A 15,247-nucleotide genomic window follows, 5' to 3' on the forward strand; every position below is an offset into this window, starting at 1 on the left:
CACACCTGGCTGACTGAAGCCTTGGTTTCCTTTCTGTACCACAAATGGTCTTCAAAAGCTGTGTCACACACTCTGAATATCAAGAGTTCATGACTGTAGCATCTGTGGAAGCTGATATACAGGAGGATCCCCTCTTTGATCCTGTTAAAGAACTGAAAACTATCAGAACCAGCAGAAAGGGTTCTCCACAACTGCTGAGCACTGTTTAAATTGAATAGACTCCTGTTAATCCTCAGAAGTTTATTGTCCTCTTTGTGTTGTCTGCAACCCAAAGCAACCATGCCTGGTTCCCTGTGGACTGCCTTTGTGTGGAATATCATTCATTCTGCAGATAGAAAGCTGCAGATGTTGATAGTCCTGGGGACCGCAGCAGGTTAGGAGATGGGAGTTCAGCTCAGAGCTGCCCTGTCTTGCTCCAAGACTCTGGGTGACACCTTGAGAGTCAAGAACTCCCTTGTGGCAAAGGGCCTCAGTTCCCAGCTACACTGATGCTAGGTGGCATCATGCTGCTGTTTGAGGACCATAATTCACATTCCTTTTTCAAACTGTTCAAATTCAGTGATGTTGAACAAGTTCTGAATTGGCTTGCTATGCCAGTGGCATTTCAAAAATGGCACATTAAGCTTTGTTCTGATGTATGAATGGTATTAGACAGATATTTGATCTGAAATCATGAGATCTGGATAGTAGAAATATTTTCTCCTTTTTCATTTTTCTACTAAATACATACACAGATCTTACTATGCATAGCTATTTATCATCTTCTACTTCAAAATATTTATGAACTTTCATAGAATAATGGAGTCATTAAGGCTGGAAAAGACCTCCAAGATCATCTGATCCAACCATCCCCCTACCACCAATGTCACCCACTAAACCATGTCCCTAAGCACCACGTCCAACCTTGCCTTGGACACCCCCAGGGACGGTGACACCACCACTTCACTGGGCAACCCATTCCAATGCCTGACTGCTCTTTCTGAAAAGAAATGTCTCCTATTTCCAACCTAAACCTCCCCTGGCGCAACTTGAGGCCATTCCCTCTAGTCCTATCGCTAGTTACGTGTAAGAAGCGGCTGACTCTCAGCTCCCCACGCCTTCCTTTCAGGTAGTTGTAGATGGCAAAAAGGTCTCCCCTGAGCTTCCTCTTCTCCAGACTAAACACCCCCTGTTCCCTCAGCCACTCCTCATAGGACTTGTGTTCCAGACCCTTCACCAGCTTCGTAGCCCTTCTCTGGACACGCTCCAGGGCATCGATGTCCTTCTTGTACTGAGGGTCCCAAAGTTGAACACAGTACTCGAGGTGCGGCCTCACCAGAGCAGAGTACAGGGGGACTATCACCTCCCTGGTCCTGCTGGCTACGCTACTCCTGGTACAAGCCAGGATGCCGTTGGCCTTCTTGGCCACCTGGGCATACTGACAGCTCATGTTCAAGCATGAGATCCTTTTCTTCTGCACAGTTTTCCAGCCACTCTGCCCCAAGGTTTTAGCATTGCATGGGGTTGCTGTGTCACAACATTTTGTTGTCAGATTCTTTTTCTCTTTTCTTTCTTTCTTTCCTTTTCTTTCCTTCTCTCTCTCTCTCTCTTTCTTTCTTTCTTTCTTTTATAAGGATTTTGATTGTTTCTATTTCAGTTTCTTTTTGGAAACATTCACAGGAAATATGCATCACCTCATATTTTGAATCTGGGCTTATTATTGATAGCAGTATTAACGGTAGCATTATAGCGCAAAGAATCTACAGTCAGAGATCAACGCTATTTTCTCTAAATTCTGTACACCTATTGAGGAAAACAACAGCCAATGCCTAGACAGCTCATAATCTGAATGACAAGAAAGCACTTAGCAAATGAACACAAAAGCAAAGAGGCTGGGCAGGCTGACAGAGGGAAGTGACAAAGGAATGAATTTATATAGAAAGCGGTCTGAAAATCTGAAATGGCACACAAAGCCTGTGATCGTATCTTGACATTTAGGAGACTGTTTTCAAAGCCAAGTAAGCATCTAGCTGAGAAATAAGTATTACTTAGCTCTCTGTTATAATCAGAGGAGAAAAAAGTTTTGCACTTTGCCTCTTCCTTGCCACTAATACAGATATCGCATGTGTTATCATAACACGGTTAACCATCTCAGGGAACTACAGCAAATTATGTTAAAATGTAAGTTAATGAGCAAGTGGAAGAATAAGCCATAAGAAAGAGAACATGTTTTCTTATCCAAACAGCTAGCTCTGTGTATTGATTTTCCAGTTTTTGCTACTTCATTTAATGCCAACCATAATACACCTATTGTAAATGTATGATTTATACTGTTAGAAGCAGACACTCTTGTGTTACTGTTTAAGAGGCTAAGTATTGTTTTCACAAATAGCCAGCATCTTTCCAGCAGTTCACTGCCTTTAATCCCAAAGAAACTGGTCTCCACCGTGACCAAGAATATCCCAGTTCTTTTCAGTTCATTGACATATTCTTTTCTCCTCACCACCATGATCCTTGGCCAGCTGCTACTTTTGGATCGAAACAGAATTCTCCAGCAAAAGACTCCTCTGGTCAGCAGGGTGCTGTTACTGAAAACTGATATAATGGATTGCCTTATGCTTCATGTCTCCTTGTCACCACCAAACAATGATGAAATTTTGCTATTATGCATGTTTGAGGATAAGCTGCAATATAAAGGGACATAGTCACTAAATGGTTCATGAACTTTTGGGGGGAATGCAGATCCATACAAATTTGGACATGTATAAGGCAATTTATGCAGTTTCAGATGGCTTTGGTGCAAAACCGTATATCACTCATTATTTTCAGCTGTTCTGAGATCCATCTTAATCCCACGTTATTATAGATAACTATTTGCATTAGAGAAATGCCTGAGGTGTGGAAGGGTCCATGTGTGTTCAAGGTTCCACAGTGCTGAGCGGGATTTAAACAGGTGACAAAAGAGTCTATACCTAAATCTATAATGTCAATAACAGGACAGAATAATGCATATCATTACCAGTGTGCAGTTGGGAAATAGAAAGCATTTGTCTTTCTAGGGGAGGCGGGTACACAGACAATCCCCAGCTCTCTGTTTCCTGCCCTGTGGTCTTAGCAAGCAGATGTCACCCCCCTGAAACAGAAACTCAGTACCACTGCTGAATCTACCCAAGCTGAAATTGGTTGGGCAAACAACAAATAAAGGAAAAATGTGGAGTCAGCCAGATTTGTGATCCCTATTATTACAAACAGGAATTATCTTTGAGATCATCCTTTGGGGTGTTGTTCCTTGAGCAAATTCTACTCCTAAATGCAGTTATGTTAATCAAATCTATAATGTGGTATTGTATTGTCTGAAATTTCTGAAAGAAAGAGTCTGAAAGTATCCTGGGGACAGAAGTATAGCTTTCTGTGCATATGCATAATATGTACCTAAGAAAGCAGTCATCTGACAGAATAAATTGAGCTAGAGGGTAAACTTAGCTGATTTTACTGGTTGTAAGAAAATAGTGGGAATGAAAGCCAAATTAATAATATGCTGAATTATTCAGCCAACAGTGTGCACATCTGTGGTTTTGGGCCCTTCTGCTGCAAAATCTGGTGGCAAGAGTGGAAACACTGGGGAAATTATTAAGCCTAGCTAATTTGTTTGGCTTATTCAACAGAGTGAAAAGTACCCTGTTTAGGCACTTTATGTGGTAGAGAAATGAAAAGCAGATTGCTAGTAGTGTTGAAGAAGGAGTACAAACTGAATGCAGAGGAACTTTGGGTTATGGACAGAGGAGAGTTGGGGCTGAACTTCTGGAGAATTCTATGGGATGACTCTATCCTGAAGTCATTTCATAAAGGATATGGGTGGGAAGAATGTCCAGTCTTGTAACCCCTATAACTCTCTGTAGAATACAGAGAGCAAAGTACTTTGAATTCGGGCAAAACCATGTAGATCTGGTCTTAAAGATTTTTTTCCTATTATGAAAGCCTTTGTAGATAAGTCTTATCTTATTTGCAGAGAATGGTATGAGTGCCAATCCTCTTTCATCTGTAGATCCCAAACATCCTTCACATGCACATCTCATGAGCTCATTTACAACCAGCTGTCTTCAGACAACCTCCCTGTTTCAGATGTGATCGTGGCCCAAATTCTGAAGATTTTCTGAAGTAAAGACTAAGACTAGTTATCTTTGGTAAAATTAGCTACTTTTTTATCGTTTTCAAAAACAGTTGAATTAAAAAAATGCCAGCCCACAAACACAATGAGCATGGAAGAAATCCATATAGATGCTCATTGTTTGCCAAAGAGAAATCATTAGGCTCTATTAGAAAAGTTCTAGGCAATCCTAATTACAGACATAAGTATTGTATCCAGCCACAGACAAGATGTCCATGCGCATGAGGACGGGTTTGTGCCTTCAGAACATTTAATTCCTACGTGCCCAGCTTCAAAAATTCTGGAAGACATTTCAATTCACTGGGAAATTTTAAAGGAGAAAAGTGAAATTTCATTGGAAAAAAATTCATTTGCTGGTAAGCTGAGCTATGAAGCACTAAGGCAACTTCTGAAAGACAAATGTTACAAGCATTGTTTGAAATACCAGGTATGATTTTCCTAACAGTCTCCAGAAAGCATTATTGTTTAGAAAACAAGAAATGTGTACATATTTGAGATGAATGAGCTAAATTGGGACTATCAGAAATCAGATCAATAATAGAAATCTAGGGTTAGTTTTTTTTTTGGTTATAGACATATTGCAAGTTCAGCTTCAGATTCCTGAAACACTTTTATTCACTACTTTGTAATCATCATTTAAACTGTGTAAAACAGTCATCTGTAAAGCTGTAGATTTACAGACTCTTTCAATTATTGTTTTTTTTTATTAAATTATTAACTCTTTCAAGAGTTTTTTATTTTTATTAAATTTTTATATATATATAAAATATATATATATATATAATTTTTATTAAATTATCAACTCTTTCAATTATTAACTCTTTCAACTCTTTTCATTTCTTTTTTTAACTCTCTTTTTTTATTAAATTATTAACTCTTTCAATTATTGTTTTCTTACCTGTTAGCAGCCAATTTGTTTGAGATGAACCCTCCTGGAATTTGTGTCACAATGTAACCCCAGAAAAAAGAGCCATGTATGAGTCCCACTGTCTCTGGATCCCAATTGAATTGGGCTTTCTGCAAAGGAAACAAACAAAAAAATGCTGTAAAATGAAGCATACTGATTATGAGGTAAACGCTATTTGAAAGTCAAATGGAAGTCACCCCATCCTGCAAATCAAGACAGCCTCCTTGCACTGGTGTTGCTGAGCTTGAACCCTCTCCCAGTTAATGCAAAATGACATCAAATTGCTTTGTGAGATTACTGCTTCTGCTCTTAGCAGAATCAGGGTGAATGAGAGGAAGAAGTTTCAGCCAAAGGGCAGCTGGTGATGGACCTTCATCTTTGCTTCTTGCCACTGCTTCCCTTTGGGCTGAAACCTTTGTTTTCAGGCCTGCTTAGTGTTATAACAAGGACCTGCTACCTTTCAATGAACACATCCATTTACACAGTTATCAAGGTTGCTCATCCTCTTTGAACTGATCTGGTCATGCTGGTTCTGTATTACCCATGTTTTTTCTCATCAGGGTCAAGCTCTGACCATCCAGCATCTACATTAAGTAGTAGTATGGGAGCAGAAAATGTGTACAGGAGAAGGAGAGGAGGGTGTAACACCTGAAGACAAGACAATATAGAAATAAAGCTAGGTAACATTAGCTAGCTGACTAGTATATCTTTTATTAAAAGTGATGCCAGTCATTGAGCTGCATTTGGATACTGAAGGCCACCCCCAGGCTGGTCAGAGATGCTTCAGAGTCAAAAATGTCTACAGCCAAGACAAACGCTTTTGCAATGCACCTCAGCCTTGGATAGCAAGCAGTTTCAGTCTTCTCGAAACTCATCCTGAATAAGGTCATTCCTGCTCTGTGATGAGCCCGTTTTGATGTACTTTGCTTGGAAGAGCAATGGCAAAAGCCCAGAACAAAACATAGGGGCAGTGAAGAAAAGGTGACCCAAGGTGCCCCTCCTGCCCTTCATTCTGGGAGGTCAGAACAGCGCCTGACTCATTATAATCACACTAACATAAGGTTAGCGTCGACATTTTCTCCTTGAACCCTCAGTTCAGAAGGGCTGTTCTGGAGCAAAGAGAAACCATGATGTTTTGCTTCATGCTTATTTTCTTGGTAACTACGTGGCAGGGAAAGGTGTTTAATCGTCTTAAGAGAAAACGGCACAGATTGTCTTTTAGATTCTGAACTAAAACTGTCACTAAAACACTACATAAATATGAAAACTAAAGTGACAGATCTTAACATCTCTTTTTTTCTATATTACTTCGTGTGTGTAAAAGCAAGAACCAGTTTTCCTCAGTAGGTTGATTTTTTTTCCAAACAAGCAAACTACAAAACAGCTCCTCATTTGACTTGCTGGGAGAAAGATGGCATTAATTAGCCAGGCACGTTTTACAGGGGCTAAAGGATTTCCCTCCCCACCAATGTAAACTCTGTCAAGAGATCTGCTTTCCTGTGCTGACCTGCATTTCTGTTTTTAAATACCTAATTTTCTGCTAGTGTTTTCCAGCTTAGTTTCTAAGTAGTGTTAATTTCTGAAGGCAAAGACACCATGAGACATGGAGAAAGTTCCCATATCAGGAGGGTTCACGTATCATGCCCAAAACAGAGCAGAGACTTGTGATATCTCAAGGGAAATACGCAGAAAAGTCAGGTAAGAGTCAATATTCCTGTGAATAATATATTATAAAAGGATCCAAAAATAAGTCAATTTTATACATTCCTGTTCATAAAGTCCAGAAAGAGATTTATGATATCAGAACCCTGAACCAAGGCAGGAGTGGAGAAACAAAGATATGCTTTGAATCTACATTTCCTTGGGTGCATTTTTAAAAGTTTGTAGGCATCTGCTATGAACCATGTCATCTACTGCAAATTTGAAATAGCTTGCCACCTAATTCCAAATACTTCTGGACAGCAATCCACACTGTCAATAACCCATAAAACCTGTTGCCAGATTGCCAAACGACTACTTAAAAGTCTTGAAAGTCATCCACTAATCTGAATAGAGTGTGCCCAGCGTTATGTACAGCAGTTTATCATTCCTTCTGTACTGGCATCAGGGTGCATTTCCCTGAGAGACAGTGAACAGCAAAAGCTTCTGCCACCACAACAAAATTTGTCTATGACAAAAAGATTGGGGACCTGATAAACATACAAGCCAACTCAGCTCTCATTTCTGTTACTTACACTCTGTATGACATTGCAAATGCTCAGATCTTACAGACTTTTAGTGTGATTTAGAGACCTAAATAGGGGTTAATCATCTGCGCATATACGGGAATCCAGACTCACGTGTCTGCCTGCCTAAGTTTTTAACCTACACATATACAGTACTTTGATATGTGGCACTTCAATGATTCTGCAATGGGGCCCGGTCACAACAGGGAAAGGAGGATTGTTTCTCACCTGCAGCTCTGGTTTGCCATTGACATAAACAGTGCTATTGTTCACCATTTCCACGATGGCAACACCCAGGTTGCACCTAATCCCAAAGGAAATGCAAAAGCCCAGGCCGCTCATGATGGCAATGATGTAGCGCTTGGGCAGTCCACAGCAGTAGCAGTTACACAGGGCTGGCCCGTGGGCGCCGGCCTGCACAGGTCGCCCCTCTTCTGTCAGCTCAATGTGATCCTCCTCCATGTTGGTGCCATCAATTTTCCTAAATGAAAGAAGCAAGAGAAAATGAAAATGTAAACACAGTAAAATATAGATGGTAGTTGCTCCAGTCAGCTGCTAAATCACCTCTGTCTGAGGTGTTTGCCTCTTGGTGCTGTGATGAGTTAAAGCTGGTCAGACTTCGAAAGGTCGGCACAGCCTGCATATTTTTTCACCAACAAACACTGAAGTTTCTAAGCTCTAAACACTTGGCTGGACAGCTAGCTACAAAAATGCTTGCAGGATGTTCATGAGAATGATTATGAGAGGTGTATTGAGCTCTGTTGTGATAAATCGTGCTGGTTGTGAGGAATATATACATATGAAAAAAAAAAGAAAAAAAAGATTGTAACTTCTAATTAGATCCACTAAGCAGAGCTGTCAGTAGGTTTCAAGGAAAGGGCAAATACAGCACAAAGCATGGTGTTATGTATTTATTTATTTTTCTCAGCCCCAAACTTGCTGTGAGTTTGTTTTGACCTGCGACACAAACATCAGGGCTGAGCTGCAGCGGGGCAGAGGCTCAGGCCCCAAGGTACCTACTGAAGGCATGGAAGAGCCAGGCCCAGGCTTTCTCTGCCTGGAGGGATTTGACGCCAAGTGTTCCCTCTGCTCTGAAACATCCTCTCACCACGAGGCTTTAGCTTATTGCAAAACTCAACCTTTTCTTTAAAGTACTTAATACGCAACAAGATCTGAAGATTGAGTGACTTTTTGGTCTGTTGATTCACCACCCCTCAGCAGAAGAGGCTGAATGAGCTTTGCCTGGGAGCAAATTTAGTGTGGGCACTGCAGTGAGACTGGGGGGAATAGGGAGGAAAGAGCCAGGGACAGGGGCCCTCCCATTTACTTGGGAATAGGAGCAAATGTTCTCCCTATAGCCCTGCACCACCAGCAGTGAAATGGAGGACCCCATGGGGGGCAAACAGCTGCTGCCATCAGCCAAAGCAGGAGCAGCAGCTTAAGAGGCAAATGGTCTCATCAGTACAGCTGTTGCCCATCACTATTTCCTGCACTTATGGAAGTTTTTCCTGTGGTAGTGCAATTAAAAATTAATTTGATCTCCCAATCTGATTGGAGATACTAACATCCTGTGCTATATGAACAGCGAATGTCTCTGGTAAGAAAGATGAGATCAGAAGGAACTGAAGACACACTGTTAGACTGGAGATAAATACTTCCTTTCCCAACATTAACTTCTCATGCTTTTGTTTTAAATGCAGAATATAGACTTTCTAACATGCTGAAATACTCAAGTACACGGTTAGCTCTGAATACATGAAAAGCCCACTGAACACTGCCCACGAGCTTAAGGTTAGGTGTTCACTAAAGTGTAGCCCCAAACCTTGATGGGCAGTTACGTTAGGAAGCCTTTCAGCTTTGGCTTTGCTGTGAAGCAATGAGCACATGATCCAGCTCCTTTTGTGTATGCCATGGAGTTGCTCATGCTACTAGGGAAATATGAACAGATACTTAATACAAAAGAAGCCCATCTTGCTGTATAAGATGATGAAATGATTTAATTCACTCCTTTCTGATAAGGAGTAACTTATTTCCTTTTTTCACACACCTGGCCTGAAATTTATTTGAAATCCAATGGACTTCAGTTTTCCATATAATAATCAGCTATTAAAGAATGTTGCCAAAGCATATATGGATGGGCTGCACCTGGCTGATCTACACAGTAGTTGGTTGGCTCTTTCAGGAGACCAATTTTGGTTTAATCACAGCTTTTGATTAATCACTCCAATTGCTGTAAGTCTATTGTACTGCCCATAACTTAGTGGATAGTATTCTATATTAAGGGTTTTACAAATATAGATCGTATATATGGTTTCTTGGGGTGCTTCCTGTGAATTTAAACATATCTTTCCAATATGAATTGTCCCTTATATCATCAGTATTTCTAGGCTTTATAGCTACATGCTAAGGTGTGCATCATTCACTATATTACTCCTTTTTAATTTGAACCATAAAACTGCTACTGTAGCCTTACTATTAGCAACAAGAAAAAGCATGCTACAGTCCATCAGTTTGCATGTGTAATAAGCACCAGAATCAGGGTGTTTTGGCCAGAAGGGGTCTCTGGGGGTTATTTGATTTAACCCCTTGCTCAAAGCAGTGCTAACTTCTAAGTTAAATCAGTTCTTTGTAAGCTGGAGTTTGCATTGAAGCAAGGTAACACAGGAAATGTGATATGACTATGGTGTTATTGAAGGTGATTGAGATCTTATGATTCATTGGCAGGGAGACAGCATTGTTAGTGAAATGAGAGTACAGAGAGTAATGTAGCCAGGCACTTAAAAAAAAAAAAAAGACACTATATATTTCTTGCTCAGTGTGCTTATGTCACTAGGTGTACACTGAATAGAATTTCAAAAATAAAGACCTCAGGAAGTGAAAAGACAATTGAATAATTATTTTTTTAGTGCTGTTGTTATCTTAAAAGAGTTATTAACAACCAAAAGAAGTAATTTTATTGTCTTACTCTAGCATAATCTAAGATACTGAATGAATTAAATCAAAGCACAATTCCTCAGTTTTTCATACCTTTACCACACCATTTATATGAGAGAGATTAAACGTTAATTTGTGCATTATTTTGGACAGCTGGCAAAGATTAGACACATCATGTGAAGCCAAAACATCTGTTCCTATCTGGACATTTTCAGCTGGCTGTCACTTCACATAGGCACGAAAACATCCTTCTACTCCAAATTCACTGATAGAAGTGATGAGCCAGGAGGAAGACTAGCACTATGGTCCAACATTGTTTCTGCAGTGAAATTAATTGTTTTGCTATCGTATTCAACTACTCCTTAATAAAAGCAGGTTGAGGACTGATTCATGACCCCAAATATTCACAGAATATTTCATGCCCTCAAAGCTCAACATTAAACCCCTGTGGAAGATTTCTATCAGAGAAAATGATTTTGCAATAGCAATCCAAAAATGGAACTGGTGTGAAACATTAGCAGTACAAGCAATCATGGAGCCAGTGTTTGACCTTGCTTTTTGGTCTTATTTTATTAAACACTGTAGACATAAAATGAAGGTATGTCAAATCCACAAAAAGACTGATACTTATATTTTGGTAGTGCCACTGAAATTTTTACTTGTTATACACCAATAATTTAGAAGAAAGCTGCTTTAATTATCTGACTAACACTGGAGAATATTTTGCTGCATGGGAATATGTTTAGTCTTTACATCACTCTGCTCTTTTCAGCAAACATGCAACACTCAGCAAGTAAGAAAAGCTTGGCTATTTGAAGATATCTGCATCCATGTCCCATGCCCAAATGTCATAACTATGGTATTCGAAATTTCTCCAGCTGACATTGTTTCTTTTCTTTTCTGAATGGCTTTACTCTGGCATATCCAGAGTTTTGGAAGTATGAAAGAATTTTTTTAAATTCAAATCAGTAATAAAAATAAAAATAATAATAAAAAACTAGAACACGTAGACATTTACCAGTTGGTATTTATTCAGTTTAGCATAGGAATTAGTCATTTCTTCAAACTGTGTAAGTGGAATAGAACTACATTGTTCCGTTTCATTTGATTAAAACGACATAGATTCTACAAAAACAGGCAAATGTTAATACCTGCCATGTGTTAGAATGCATTCCCAAATGACTTTTACCAGATAGTACAGGCTTTTACAGCACCTGTAGGTGTTCAAACCTTACACCTGCATAACCAACAACAGTCACCACGTGCAACAATTATTGATGATCCTGATGTAGAAGCCTATACACTGACTATTGAAAAAATATTATTTATCCAAAAACACATACAATCTTCTGAGATCTCATCTGCTCTCTGGGGATTGCCCAGGTGATAATTTTCTATAGCAAATCCTGTTGTATTCATACAATATCCCAGGACAGATTGGCAAACCCTCTTAAGTCGCTTGGTGCATGGGACCTGTGAAGCTGACTTCTGTGTTATATTTGCATGAAACTCATGGCATATTTCAAGCATTTACACATGATGGGACTACTACATCTCTCAGGCATTGCAATCTCACTCTGTAGGGCAGAATCCCAGCACCTTCCCAGCACAGCCTCAATGCAATGGGCTCATGCCCATGGGTGCTGCGGCACTGCACATGCGTAGTGTGCCCTTGCACTAACACCTTTGTACAAGGGGCCTCACACAACTGAGTCAGGGTACCCCACACTGTATTCATGGTGTTGCTTGCTCTGTGGTGCATTAAACTTTCTGTACTTCTGTGTAAAGGAAATCTTTGAGAGGACCAAGACTATGATACAGCACAGGCAGAGGAGCCCTGTCCAACTCAGGGGTAATTCACCCAGCTTTTAGCAGGTTGGGCAGTTTAATTCATTAAGGAAGGTCTGCAGGAGTCAGAGCTACACCTAGTAGAACCCAGACTACGTACAGCTATGCTGTGGGCATAGCCCATGCTACTTTTCGTATTAACAGTGATATTATTGGGAAGTAAACACACTTAGTCACTTCCCACTTCATTGGTAAGCCCCCAGTTGCCGTTGGCTGGTCAAGGACTCTTGAAATCCTCAGGAGAGGCAGAGACTAAGATTTTACTTGAATTCATGATTCTTTCTTTGCATACACTAAGTACAAAGAAGGCCCAAAGTGTTCGTACCTGTCAAGAAGCGCTGCAGGAAAAAGAGATTTCTTTTCAGGGAAACTTACAAGGTTTGCAGAGCCCCAGCTCTGACTGATATTATTCACCCAAGCCTTGATTCCTCTAAATTGTTTTTTTTTGTTTGGTTGTTTGGTTGGTTGGTTTGTTTTCTACCCTACTGTAATTAACTAATTAAGAACAAGCCCTATGTTGCATAAAATATAATTTTGTATGTTTCTATCTATTTTCTGAAACATCTGGTGTATTTATTGCAGCTGGTGATACTCTAGCAACAAACGAATCTTCTTTTGAGATCTTGCAAATGAAACTGCTGGCAACAGCCCAGAGAAAGGATGCCTCTCAGGTCTCTCCAGCTCCATCCCCTTTGCCTCCTCACCAGGTGCCAGCTACCCTGAGGTAACCTGTGGGCAGACTCTTGTTTTGCAGCACCCACAAAATAGTACACCTAGGAAAGGCACTGACATTCAGATATTTAAAAAAGAAAATAATGAAGTCCAGCAAACTTTCTTGTATCTCAGCTCAGATTTTTTCTGTTTTGATTCAGCAGCAACATTGATGAAGTTGAGTACCAGCACTATCATCTATATAGGAGCCAGCATGATATCCTTGATACCCAGCTGCAAGAGGAAAATAATCCAGATAATTCAAAGCATGAATGCCATATCCACATAGCAAACCCTTTGTACTGCCACATTATATAATCACTAAATAGAAAGTCTGCATGTGTTTGGTCAAATTGACCAACACAGCCCACAGCAATGAGAATTTATGATTGAATAAATGACTTAGTTTTATGTTTTGAAAGAAAAACATTCCCTGAATCACCATAGAATATCTTAAAAGTCAAAAAAGCAAAATGTCAGACTTCATCTATAAGACTGTAAATGAAAAAAAGTTAAGTTGAAGCTCTGTGGAACACAGATACTTTGTTCACATGGCATAGGAACAGTGTAACTGGCAAGGTAATGGTGCATATTAATAACTTCCATAAAAGTGTACATTCTTATTTACTTGCACATGCATGCTGTAATGCAATACATGCAAATTATTGTACATTTTCTTGTGATCAAATGCATGTTCAGATGTGCCAGGAACTGTATCTTGACTCAAAATAACATTCCCAAAAGGAAATAACAGGATACATACAAAAGCAAATGCAATTCAAACACTGAAAAGATGTATAATTAAAATATTGTCCTGCTCCTTGCAAAGTTTTAAAACACTTAACATGAAGCATGCAAGAAATGCCACTGAACTCTCCGGCTGTCAGCTATCCGTTACACAAGTAAATGTTGTCAGTGGCCATTACTAATTGAAATAATCTTCCATTTAAATGAACAATCTCTATCCCTTTATGAAACTTGTCATTTGTTACATCATACCTTCATTCATCAAAAAATATACATTTGTTTATTTTTTCATAAAGTGTCAGATTAAGATAAATATCTTTAATCTTTTTGCAAACAACTGCTTTTTTTCTTTCTAATGTGTTAGTCTCAATAAATACACACATATACAGATCTGCTTCATATAATTTCTCTTACTGATTCAGAACAAGATTTTCTAAAATGTCCCTGTAATTTAGGGACTTTAATTCCAGGAACGGCATCATTTTGGAATGTTAATTCCCATTAAATCATCAGGTTTTTTCATGCAAGCTAAAAAAGAAGAATTCACATTTAATTATTTAAAACTTTTTTTTAATTAAAACACTTTTTTCATGTTTCTTGTAATATTAGAACAATATTTTATAACTTATTTTCACCTCTTCTTTGATTTAATATAAATATTCTATCATCCATAGCCACATGCTGTTGTAACACTGCTCCTTTTAATCTTCTGTCTTGCAGCAAGGTATCTCTCACTATCTGGACTCAGAGATTAATTTTGCAACCCTGTTTTATATTTAGATATTTTTCTATATTTCATTTATCTTTAATAAATGTAACCAGGGGATCCCTCTGGGAGTTTTCTATAGGATTTTACCTTCGCAGATTCCCCAGCGAGTCACTAATGGTGTTCTTCACCTCTTCCTTTCCTGGGTTAAAAATCTTTCCTTCAGTGAACTGAACCCTTTGAAAGGCATTTTGTCGTCCTTCTTCAGTAAATCCCGTATGTTAACAAGCGTTCGCTTCTGCTGTCATTATTTCCTGATTCCAGACTCAGGAGTCTGTGCCGGTCCCCTTCGTGACCGCTACCTATAACAACCAGTTGCTCAAGAAAGGAGCATGGAAAAGAAAAAATGAAAAGGAAAAAAAAGAAAGGACACAGATCTTCTTCCCAAGCCAGCAAGTCAGTCGGGAAGAGCCCTGGTGCGAAACCCCCGGGACGTGCTCAGGGACTCAGCAGCACACTTGCAGCAGCTCTGCCGTGCATCCGTGCAGGGTCGGGCACCTGTACGCAGGCAGCTGGTCCAGCGGCTGCAGCAGGCAAGCAGGAGGCACTGCTGAGGGCTGCTGTCCCTGGGCAGGATGCTGCTGCTGCTGCACCACGGGTGGACCTCACACCGCCTTGCCAGGACTCATCCTCCGTGCCTGCCTCCCTCCCTCCCCTCCTCTTTCACACCGAGATGTGTGCAAGGTGATGCTATAGTAACGGACACAACACCTGTCCTCAGGCCGCGCCAGTTCATTAGCAGGACCTCACCTATGGCAAGGGCAAGAAGTTTATTAAACATTTACGAGTCCTTTCTGCAGGAAGGGAAACACAGGCTGCAGCTCCCGTTCACTATTTACCCCCATCTGGATGGGCCCCCCTGCACCTGCTCATGTGGGCCCACCACCCCCTTCCCAGCCCGGGCATTTATTACTGGTGCTGCTGGGCCCACGGGCAGACAGATACAGAGGTGTTAGTGTGAT

At 40.1% G+C, this 15,247-nt stretch overlaps 1 protein-coding gene across 1 annotated transcript in view; it reads right to left on the reverse strand.

Moving 5' to 3' along the window:
- SLC17A8 (solute carrier family 17 member 8) overlaps positions 1-14,475 on the reverse strand; it is a 29,092-nt gene extending 14,617 nt beyond the window's left edge. Inside the window, 4 exon segments of the mRNA XM_040556338.1 lie at positions 5,046-5,164; positions 7,508-7,760; positions 14,376-14,433; positions 14,436-14,475. Of these exon segments, the coding sequence (XP_040412272.1) occupies positions 5,046-5,164; positions 7,508-7,760; positions 14,376-14,433; positions 14,436-14,475 (470 nt within the window).
- Positions 14,476-15,247: the final 772 nt, after the last annotated feature.

The sequence above is a fragment of the Cygnus olor genome, chromosome 1 (genome assembly GCF_009769625.2).
Source record: "Cygnus olor isolate bCygOlo1 chromosome 1, bCygOlo1.pri.v2, whole genome shotgun sequence".
Classification (NCBI taxonomy): domain Eukaryota; kingdom Metazoa; phylum Chordata; class Aves; order Anseriformes; family Anatidae; genus Cygnus; species Cygnus olor.